This window comes from Pseudoliparis swirei, chromosome 23, assembly GCF_029220125.1.
Source record: "Pseudoliparis swirei isolate HS2019 ecotype Mariana Trench chromosome 23, NWPU_hadal_v1, whole genome shotgun sequence".
Classification (NCBI taxonomy): domain Eukaryota; kingdom Metazoa; phylum Chordata; class Actinopteri; order Perciformes; family Liparidae; genus Pseudoliparis; species Pseudoliparis swirei.
Window position 1 is genome coordinate 13,256,383 of NC_079410.1, and position 11,746 is coordinate 13,268,128.

The 11,746-nt window shown below is 44.2% G+C and overlaps 2 protein-coding genes across 2 annotated transcripts; both read left to right on the top strand.

Moving 5' to 3' along the window:
- The first annotated feature begins 409 nt into the window (after positions 1-409).
- On the top strand, positions 410-4,841 carry dnajb1a (DnaJ heat shock protein family (Hsp40) member B1a). Its single transcript, XM_056406609.1, has 3 exons — positions 410-1,087; positions 1,892-2,520; positions 2,641-4,841. Exons 1-3 carry the CDS (start codon positions 877-879, stop codon positions 2,869-2,871), a joined length of 1,071 nt encoding a protein of 356 aa, XP_056262584.1. The 5' UTR covers positions 410-876; the 3' UTR covers positions 2,872-4,841.
- A 2,546-nt stretch (positions 4,842-7,387) lies between these two features.
- gipc1 (GIPC PDZ domain containing family, member 1) lies at positions 7,388-11,278 on the top strand. Its single transcript, XM_056406968.1, has 7 exons — positions 7,388-7,602; positions 8,017-8,551; positions 8,662-8,847; positions 9,027-9,207; positions 9,354-9,466; positions 9,579-9,660; positions 9,749-11,278. Exons 2-7 carry the CDS (start codon positions 8,252-8,254, stop codon positions 9,898-9,900), a joined length of 1,014 nt encoding a protein of 337 aa, XP_056262943.1. The 5' UTR covers positions 7,388-7,602; positions 8,017-8,251; the 3' UTR covers positions 9,901-11,278.
- Positions 11,279-11,746: the final 468 nt, after the last annotated feature.

Sequence of the window (11,746 nt, forward strand, 5' to 3'; positions counted from 1 at the left end):
TGAAGATAACCTGTTCAAATATTACATGATAATAATAATAATATATCATATTATAATTGTTGAGTTGATTTGTAGGTTCTATCAATAACCTGAATATACAAAGTAACTCGTAACTACAGCTAATAAAGAAATGTAGTGGAGTAGAAGCATACATATTCAAATAAAGAGGACCTACTTCTGAATTGTACTTAAGTAAAGTACTTGAGTATATGTTGTCCTACTCCATTCCACCACTACTACACGACTGATTTCAACCGACAGCGTATAATGTGACGCCTGACTTTTAGAAAGCCAAAACAGGAAGAACACCTGCGTACTCGTATTACAATATTATTAAAAGGGCCGATGGCTGATGGAAAAAATAAAATTCATAGCAGCGATCAAAATAAGAGCCTCCACCCCAACCCCGATGCTGCTGCTCCGTGTTTCACTAGTTTCAGGCTTTATTTCAAAGATAGATCTCGCAGTTCTTGACCACTGCTGCGCTTACAACGAAACCGGAAGTTGTTAGCAGTGAGTCATCTCGACTCGGTAGTTATGACACACAGCAGCAGCAGCAGCTCTTTCCAGAAGTTTCTACGATCGGGTTTCAGCTCGGCGGCGTCAGACGGCCACTCCAGTCGGAGCCGGTCTTCGTGTGCCGTGCAGTTGACGTTAAATTACAGTTTCCTCCCTCCGCCCGGACAGTAGGACGCGGTCACACGGACCGCGACACGCCAGGCAAGCTAACCTTGACCGTTAGCCAGCCAGCTACCGTGAACCCGCGGACTGACCCACTGGACGTGCGGGCTGAGATGCTGTTGGCACCGAGCAGGAACTGAACCGTCCGGCGGCCCGACAATGTCTGTATGAAGTGGCGGAAGCGAGGTTGTTGCCATGGGGAAAGATTACTACAAAGTGCTAGGAATAGCCAAAGGTGCCACCGAAGAGGAGATAAAAAAGGCGTACAGAAAACAGGCCTTGCGCTTTCATCCCGACAAGAACAAGTCACCCGGAGCCGAAGATAAATTCAAAGAGATCGCTGAAGCCTACGATGTCCTCAGCGATGTCAAGAAGAAGGACATTTATGATCGCTTTGGGGAAGAAGGTAACGTCCTCTGCTCACAGCGTGCATGTGGTCGTCTGTGCCACCAGCGTTACGTTTTCATACGACTTGTGACGTCACTATTTAGTAAAAAAACATGCGTTTGCACCTGGAGTCTGTTTAGAGGTGACGTAACGTTAGACGTCGGGGAGTCCCCGTCATCCGTCACCGCTGTTCGTAGCATGTTTCTACTCGCGACCAGACACAGAGGAGTCGTGAGTGTCACGTAACAAGAGGTGCAGCCGGAGAACCGACTGGAAACAGCGAGTTGTCCGTCAGGTGTGTCTGTCATTGGAACGATGATTATAGGTTAACCTGCTAAAAGATGCATCCCGATCAACTTGTCTTGCCGCTCATTAATACTTTCACTATCGATTTATTCACGTCAGATCAATATTTTCCGGTTAAAATTAAACATTAATATTCGTATCTGTAAAGTTCTTACTTGAAACCAGCAAGTACTTTTTTTACTTGATTCTTGTCAAATACAGATCACTGTCATCTAATTTAAACACTTACAGAGTACAATTGTATTGTTTTATTTGTGAATGCTTATTTATATTATTATGATAAATCTCTTTCTGCAGAACCTTTTATTAGCGCTCACCCGACACTGGATTTATGAAAGATTACATTGAATGAGTTTAAACAGTCATTACATCACATTGTAGCATTCAATGGAAAACATTGTATCACAATCTTTTTTTAAGACAATTGTGAACAATGCTCTGTTGACTTGATTGTTGCCCATCAGCTGATAATGTATGTATTCAAGTTCTATGTCATTCTGTGATCTGATCGCTGCAGGATTGAAGGGCTCAGCCGGTGGTGGCGGTGGCGGTGGCGGTGGCCGTGGCGGTGGAGGACACAGTGGTCAAAGCTACAACTACACCTTCCATGGAGACCCTCATGCAATGTTCGCGGAGTTCTTTGGTGGCCGCAGCCCTTTCGATCATTTCTTTGCACAAAATGGGGAGGAGAACATGAACATCAATGACCCCTTTGCGCCATTTGGCATGGGAAGAATGGGTGGCATGGGTGGCATGGGCGGCGGCATGGGCGGGTTTCAAAGGTCCTTTAAATCCCACCCAGGAGTTCCTCACAGAGCGCACGAGCGGAAGAAGGACCCGCCTGTGATGCACGAACTGAAGGTGAGCCTGGAGGAGGTTTTCTCCGGCTGCACCAAAAAGATGAAGATTTCCCGCAAGAGACTGAACCCGGACGGCTGCACAATGCGGAACGAAGACAAGATTTTAACGGTCGACATCAAGCGCGGCTGGAAGGAGGGGACGAAAATCACCTTTCCCAAGGAGGGAGATGAAACTCCCAGCAACATTCCTGCAGACGTGGTGTTTGTAGTTAAAGATAAACCCCACCCGGTGTTCAGAAGAGAAGGCTCGGATATAATCTATCCCGCTAAGATATCACTCAGAGAAGTAAGTGAACACTGACGTCAGTAAATATCACTCTGACATTCATTTTTCTATTAAATATAGCTTGTTCCAGTACTATTTTGAGTAAAGATGTTCATCCATTCTATCTCCGCCTCTCTCTAGGCGTTGTGTGGATGCACCGTCAACGCCCCGACATTGGACGGCCGCACCATCACCGTGACCTCCAGAGACGTTGTCAAGCCTGGAATGAAAAAGCGAATTTCTGGAGAAGGGCTCCCGATTTCCAAGTGCCCCGAGAAGAGGGGCGACATGATCCTGGACTTCACAGTGAAGTTTCCTGACAGACTGGGCCAAAGCACACGAGATGCACTCAAGCAGATCCTTCCACCGTGACTTGACATGATAAGTGTGCCTCAAACATCTAAGAGTTGAAGGAGCAGTGTGTAGCATTTCGGGGGATCTACTGGCAGAAAGTATGCTTTCTTTAGGGCGTAAACATGGACGGCCCTAGACGGGGACATTCATGTTCTTGTCAGAAGTTTCAATTGGTTGCAACCTCGCCGCTAGATGCCGCCAAATCCTTCACACTCTACCTAAACACACTTCCAGCAACACACTCTTCTGGTGGATTGAGGCTCAGAGCAGATTTGGTTCCACTTGCGTTTAGTTTGACCTTCTGAACACCAGATCGGGTTTCTTACCCAACATCTAGTCTGTTGGATGACATTTAGACTCTGAAACTGATGGAGTATCGGTGTAACCGTCTGCTAAAATATCAGATTGAAGGTGTAAAAGTAGATGGTGTAATGTTTGTAGTGTGTGTTTATAGAGATAAGGACACAAGGTGTCATGTGATGGTTCAGCTGCAAGCAAGAGGGAGAACCAGAGTATTTTTAGGTTCACTTTGAAATGTAATATAGTAACTGGGGATTTGTTTTCGCAGCAGCAGTTTTTGAGAGTGCTTAAAGGGAGCAAACAGCCAGCTAATTAACAAAACCTCAGGGGAAGTGACGCATGCTTGAATGTAGTTTTAACTACGTCACGGGACGTGATTATGCTTTCTTCTACAGTGTTGAGAGGTGCAAACATTGGATCTGACTTCATGAAGCGGATCGTTGTCAGCCAGATGTTTCTGATCAACTTTAAATATACTTTCCTTGTCAATTCAGCGCTTCGGTTATCGACCCCACTCATCGTCACGGCTATCTGACCGTTTGTAGGGCCAAAGTTTCATAAAGTAACTCGAAGAATATCATTACAATATGCACACTCCTACAAACGACTCCAGTTATAATTCAGAGTTATTGAGTTACAATTATTGTAAGAATGATTCCTGTGAGTTCCAGAAAGTTAGTTTAGGAAAAGAGGACTGATTAGTACTTTGTGTCATCAGATTTCTGAGTTCATGTATAGAATTGCTTGAGGGAGAGAACCACGTAAGAGTGGTTAACACCTGGTGTTTAAGATGACATCATAGCACACCTTGCAACAAGTTTACTTTTACAAAACCTTTTCATCCAGGAGTACACAGCCTATTATGTAAAAATAACTGTCGGGAGACTTTTTGTGCCAAATAATTGTCCCTATAAAATAATATATATGCGTGTATGTTGAGAGCATGGACGTATCCTGTTATGTGCGTCTTACAAACTACCAAAAGCTATTTACTGCATTCGGACCCGTTGAGGGTGCTTAATGTACGATTAGTGTAATATTCCCTATTACTATGTTGGTTTGACTGCTTAAAGCCAGTAATTTTTTTTGCTCAACATGGTATATTGCAATATTGCATATACTGAGATGTAAAAAGGTCTGAAGGCCGACAGACAGGATTTATTTTAGTTTCTTTTGTCATCGAGCTCTTACCCGACACAATGCTCCCTGAGATGTACAGCATCTGGAAATGTGTAGTTCCACAGTAAAGTAAAGGAATCCTAAAAAATATATTTAACTCTTATTTAGCTTTGTGCACCTTTTGACCATCGAGATGAGATATCGCTTCAGTCACTTAGTTCATTTTCACTTTTTAAGTGTTTTAGGTTTTCTCCTGCTGGAGTTTTAATTTTCTAACGTGTGATTTAACATGAAATGTAGAGATGTGTAATCTCTGTAATGTGTAACATGTTTTGGTTTAAAAAAAAAAAAGAAGAAATTTCTTTGTGCAAACGTTTTCCTTTTTAAGGAAAAGGGAGCAAGTATTATCTTGTTTCACCGGTTTGTTGTTTTGAAATGCCTCAGGTTAGGATTCAAGATATTTTGATTTTTAAAAACAAAGCTTTTATGAATTGATATGACATTTTTAATAGATTCTTCCTATGCTGTGATGATTTGCATTTCCACATTAAAGAGACTGGCAAAATCTACCCAATCATGTCCTTTCATGTTTGAGTTATTGAGGACATTTAAGCAAATGTCATCGTTGTCTTCACTATCTTGTGAAGTTTTTGATTTCGATTTTGTCTCTTAAATGACATTTTGTTTGAGTTTAAAATTGAGATGCAAAATTTAATACGGTCCAGTTATTGAATGCAACATGGACGTGGAGCAGAATAAGATGGTAAAAAAAAAGAAGAATATATATATTATTACAAAAAAGTTCTGTTTACATTCTTCAAGAGCACTTTCTCAAGACCAATTACTTTTCCTAATAGTTTTCTAAATTTAAATGTGAGCTTCACAAGCTTGCGTGCCCTCTAGTAGTCATGGTGCGCAACTACATCAAGTCATTTTGTTCTATTACGTTTGGACCGTTTTAAAAGGAGGGTGACGGTGACGATGCTGTCGTGTCCAACATTGAGCGTCTTCTGGCCGACCTGAGCCTGGAGCGGTTGTAACTCCTCATTGTGCCCCGCTGGAGGGCCGGAAAGCGGAGATGGCAATTTCATATGCAACTGTCCAAGCAGCCTGGCAGGACCTGGTGGCGTCGGCTCCCTGAGGCACAGAGCAGCGAGGGGGAGCTCTGCGATTGGCCCAGGACGGAGTCGCTGCTGCCGCATTCAGAGCTCTGACTGCAGGTCCAAGGCGCCGGTTCTGGGTCAGTCCGCCGTCAGCTGGTCTCTTCTCAAGTCAACCTGCATGATTTCATCATTACCGGGAGAACCCATGGCAAGCATTCATTTATTATATATAAATAAATCATGATATGCTACACCGTTCCTCTGCGACCCTCAATCAAATGCTAGCATCACAACTCTGAGAACCCCTCTTATCGTAGTTGTATTGTTGTAGCAGCTGTTGTACTAGTTGGAATTTTAGGAGTTTTAGAAGTAATTGTTTTAGTAGTTTCTTTAGTAGTATACATGTAATGCGATGCATATATTTGTGTTGTCCCTCTTCTTTTCTCCACAGATTAGTTCCAGACCGAAAGTGAGGACAACACAGTCGCTTCACTGAGACCAAGTGGTCCATGTCACCCATTTCGTTTTTCTTTTTTGACAAGGGAGCCTGGATTTGATCTTTTTTTAATGCATTACTGAGCTGTTTATCTGGTGAGGTGTTCATTGTTTAACTCGTTCACATTAATGACAACATCCGATTGAATAAAAACTGAAATACCTTTCTATTCTAAGTGTATGTTTCCTTTCATTTTGTGCTGTAAAACTCCTGTTCAAGTGATCAAATACATCAATTGGATGTCTGTATTTTTGGACTTTGAGAAAATCAGGACAAGAGATTAAGATATTTAATTATTAAGCACAACTCTATAAGGCAAACTAACTTTCTAAGCTATTTTCCTAATCCTAATATTGTTTGTCTGTAAGTACTTCCATTATGCACATGTTTATAGAATCATGTAGAATTGTGTTACATTCACTTAAATTAATATTATCCAAAGCAACATTCGGAAAGTGCAGCCAAGACATAGAATATAGCAATGTCGAAAAAACCTGACAATGTCACAGTATTCGGTCCAAAACGATGTGACAGCTTGTGGCAGCTTGTGGCACCTACTGGCATCTAACTACAACTAATCAGGGGAAGAGGGGAGATTATTTCAGACTCGGATTTCATATTACATTTAGGCATGGCCACTTACATGTCTGCTGATGTTTAGATGCCACGAAAACGTTACAAACAAACACACACACAAGTAAAGGGACTTTTTAAAATTTAAAGGTAGGTGTTTGTAAATAGTGCCTTTTGTTTCCAAACTCGCGAAATTATTATTAAATCAAATTAATGAGAAACACAAAAGCACACGATGGATGCTCAAGGTGTATAAAGAGAAGGGGTGACTCAGGCGACTCATGACTCAGCAGCTGAGCTGTCTAAACAACTATGATGTCACGCGCCAGGTTGCCACGCCCACTCTGCTCCACGGCCTCTTGACAGGTGCCACGCTCTCTTCACCTTGCTGTCACGTGACTGCTCGCACAGAGCATCCCGGTGCGCGGAATTGCGTTGCACTTGTTTAGAAACATTGTTTTGCATGCACGAATCTCTTATTAATAAATCAACACGCACACACACATTACGGTAGAGACGACAGCACAACAAGACCGAGGTTACGACCTTCATAATAAAACTTTCCCAGCAGACGGAAGTGTAGTTATGCATCGAGACTAGCAGAGGGCAGTGTATATTCACTACTACTCATGTGGAAAACAAGACTATCAGAGCCACAGCTAACGCTGCACGTTGATACGTTCACGCCTCTCATGAAAATATAGTTTTTGTGACTTTGACACAACACCGGCGCTAACACAAACATAACTTCACATACTTCAAAAGTGCCCTAAAACTGCAAACACATGCCTCTATTTTCACCCCTTTTATTATTTCTGTTCTAAAGCACAAAGTGCAAATTAATACCGCAGCCACCAACAGACTGCAGTTGTTGTCATTCAATCGTGAAACGGGAGTTTCCGAGGACACGTGAAGGCGTCACAGTTCCACCCTGCTGGGCTGAAAGCTAAACCTACAGCAGCAGCATTCACAGGCAGCGGACTGATTACAATCAGCCCGGACCGGGTCGACCTGACAGAAGCAGAGCAGACACACTCACATACTGGACCCCCCCCCGGTTGGCAAACGAAACGTTATTTTTAAAATATATTTTTGACAACTCACACAGCACCGTTAGCAGGCTAAGCTAGCAGGAAGAGCTACAACTCCTGCTCCCCGGTAAGAATCACCGGCCATGTTTACTCCCCACGGTTCGCGAACATAGTCGAGCTAGCTAGCTAATGAGTTAGCTCTCTCCTCTCAGCTGCTCGGCCACGCCAGGAACCTTCACGCGTTTAATTCGGGGATTAACAGTCACTGCTTTAATTCTCTTCCGGTTGTCGAGGCGGCAGGCTAAGTTGTCGCTGATGTGTCGCTCGAAGTGTTGAAGCTGTGCCTCACTAGCATGACCTGTATGTGTTGTCCAGACTGTCCACGCTAAGGTATAACCACATAGTATAACGTTGTAATGTTGGTTTTCTAATGAGCTCTTCTCTATCTGGAGGAGATGAAACTATATGACAGTTAGTGCATTATAACCTCTACTTTAGTGAAATGCATGAACATGAAAAGATGTCGGTCTCTGCGTTCCAGCTGAGGACCACCCACCGCAGGCTGCTGGACGTGATGGATCCAGCTCTGTGAACTGCTCTGATGTGTGGACTTCTAAATCCATTCAGCGCCTGGTTGAGACGGCTTTCAAGCTGCTCTGGAGGACCACACCATCACTGTGACATCAACATCCAACAGACCTGCAGCTGATTGGGCTGAACAGGTGTATGTCGGCCTGATCGTAGCAGACGCCCCCTGAGAAGCCTCCTCTGCTACCATGCCTCTGGGTCTGGGAAGAAGGAAGAAGGCTTCCCCGTTGGTCGAGAACGAGGAAGCGGAGCCGATCCGCGCAGGTCTCAATGTGCCAGGTATGGATGGCCGAGATGGAGGTGTCGTTGGGCTGGGAGAAGGCGCCCTCTCTGAAGGTCTGCCTCCTCCACCCAGCGGCATGCGACCTCGGCTCATCTTCCACACTCAGCTCGCCCACGGCAGCCCCACAGGCCGCATAGAGGGCTTCAGTAATGTGAGGGAGCTCTATGCCAAGATCGGCGAGGCCTTTGGGATCCCGCCGTCTGAGGTGAGTCGCTGCTCGTCGGGATGGATGTGAGGATACAAATGTTTTCCTCGAGCTTACCAGGGGAGAAGGCATTGTTGTAATTTGGGCCCGTTTGTTGTGTCCCTCCACAGGTTATGTTTTGCACACTGAACACTCACAAGGTGGACATGGATAAACTGTTGGGAGGTCAAATTGGGCTGGAGGACTTTATTTTTGCCCACATTAAAGGACAGCGGAAGGAAATCGAGGTGTATAAAGGAGAGGACGCACTAGGGTTGACGATCACCGATAACGGAGCTGGCTACGCTTTCATCAAGGTGAGAAATAATAACATGGCCTGACATTCTTAATATTCTTTGAATCAAGGATCCACAGAGAAAGGCATGACACTGGACTATTTGATGATGATTTCCACACATGTGAATAGATTACATGTGGCAGGGATAGAGCGATGAGCTGGGGAGGGGATTATGAATTAGAGTTTTGCTGTTTTCAGAGAATCCGCGAAGGGAGCGTTGTTCACCAGATCCAGGTCATCAATGTGGGCGATATGATCGAGTCGATCAACGGCCATTGTCTGATTGGGTGTCGACACTATGAGGTGGCCAAGATGCTGAAGGAGCTGCCCAAAGGGAAGGAGTTCACCATCAAGCTGGTGGAGCCCCTCAAGGCCTTTGGTAGGTGTGGGAGAAGTTCTCTGCTGTTATTTACATCTTATTGTGGTTCTCAGTGATGTTCAGAACTGTGAAAACTAGAGAATAACAGGAGGAAACTGGCCTTTTAGGACTGTGTTTAGGGATCTCTGTTTCATTATTCTGCATAGATATGATCAGCCAGCGGTCCGGAGGGTCCAGGTCAGCATCAGGGGTTCAGCTGGGGACCGGCAGAGGAACTCTGCGGCTGCGCTCTAAAGGTCCTGCCACAGTGGAGGAACTGGTGAGTGTTTTTTTTAGAACACCTGTGGACTAAATATGGGTCTCTGTATTGTTTAGAAAACACAATCCTGTCGTGTTGCCTGATTCGTCGCCTTTCCTTTCTTTCTCTCCAGCCCTCTGCGTTTGAGGAAAAGGCCATTGAGAAGGTGGATGACCTGCTTGAGAGCTACATGGGCATCAGAGACAGCGAGCTGGGTGAGTGTGTGAATGTTGTGCTCTCCAGGCGGCAGGAGTTGTGTCGCTTGCTGTTACTAAATTCTCTCCGTTCTCTCCGTCTCCTCAGCGGCCACCATGGTGGAGCTGGGAAAGGACAAAAAGAACCCTGATGAGTTTGCAGAGGCTTTAGATCAAACCCTCGGGGACTTTGCCTTCCCAGACGAATTTGTTTTTGATGTCTGGGGCGCCATCGGCGATGCTAAGGTTGGGCGAGTGTAACCACTGACACTGTCTGACCAGGACAACCTGTGTGTGTCACACGCAACCTTCAGCACTACTAGAAAACACAACACTACTGTCCTGAGTTTGTTTTTATTCCACTGTATACTCCGACTATTTTTGATTTCGAGTGCAACTTTTTGGGAGCCTCTGCCTAGACAAAGAGGACAATGGCAGTCATCTGGAGAAGAAGATGACCGATGACTTCCAAAGTGCTTTTATTTGTCTTCCGGCTTTTTCCAGAAACGACAAGCACGCTGAAGAGCTTTCCCTTTGAGCCCATCACACGAGCCTGCATGTCATTGTTGTAGTTGGCAGTGGAACAAGTGGAGCACACGTCTCTGATGTGGCAGGAAGGAGAGACGACACAAAGTAAATCTTCAAAGATTTAGCACTGCTCTGTAAAACGACAGATGTGAACAGAGATCGCGCTGCAGCTGAGTGGCGAGTGGCACACCGACTGCACAGTACGAGGCGTCGGCCTCCCCGGGGCACCACGCGCCGTTCCTGTTCTGGATCAGTTTTACAAGCATGTGCTGTTATATTATTATCTTCATCATGAATTATGCTGGTTTAATGTCTCTTTTTTTGTGTGCAAAAGAAACTAATTGTAGTTGCAAAAGTCATCGTAACATGTCGCTCGCTGACTGAAAGGTCAGGGGTGTTCAGTCACCTTCAAGACACTCCAGGCTGGAAGGAAGCCAACTTCTAATTGGACTGTCAGGGGAAATCAGTGTTAATTGATCTTTTTTGACGGTAAGATGAGGAGCAGGGTGGTTCTAGGTGTGTGGGTTGTTATGACTTATTATTTTTATAGCTCGTCTTTTTTTTTTATTTAAGGTGATGTGAAGTCTATTTTAAAACAGGGTTTGTGTCATGGATGAATAATTTGATCTTGTGTTGCAACAACTTTATTTTGAAGCATTAAAACAAGCAGTATTATAGAGGAGAAAGTCATGGGACGTCAAGTTACAAACAAAATGCATTCATTTCTTCTCATTGTCATGCATTTTATTGATTTTTGTTTGAAGTCTGAACTCTGGTGCACGGTGCTGCAACGTAAAGTATCCTGTCACCGGAGCAGAATAACACCAAACTACTTCAGTGTTGCTCGAAGAGGGAAAACAGGCAACGCTTCAGCCACCACTCGGCGTAGGGAAACACGTCACATGTCTTTAAAGTGTTTTGGTTTTAACCTTTTCAGTATATCCACATGTATGAAGCTATTTTGTAGTTTTGTTTCATTCTTCAGGTGATAGATATCTAAATGTAATGAAACTGATGCTAAAACACTGTAACACTAAGAAGAACACGTTATTTTGATGGCTTTGTATTGCACTGTTGTTAAGTTACAATTATAATGCAATAATAACATTGACATGGCAGTTTTCCTTCTGTTTGGTTCTTCCTAAACTCAACACAGCTCTGCAGTTTTCAGCTAAAAGTCAAACCAGACGTCACACTGCTACGGCGTGTCAAACCTCTTCATGTCGATCAGAATATCTTCCACTGTCGGCGGCTGTTTGTGCTTATAAAGGAGACAAAGCGGTTTCTTCCAACCTTAACATAAATCACCCCGGGGTGTGTTTGTTTCTTCTAACCTGTGGCCTCCTGAAATATGTATGACATCTAACTAGGAGTCACTTGGCGTGTCAGCAGGTCGTTAGAGGGATGTAATAAGAGAAGTAAACGTGATGATGCTGGTTCAGCACACCGGGGTCACCTCCAGGCCTTTGTCTCAGTTCAACACTAAATACCTTTTACTATATGCTTGGATTATAAATTTAGTTTTGAGTCATGTTTACTTTATAAAATCACTAGTGTCCAACTATCATAACTTCGCACA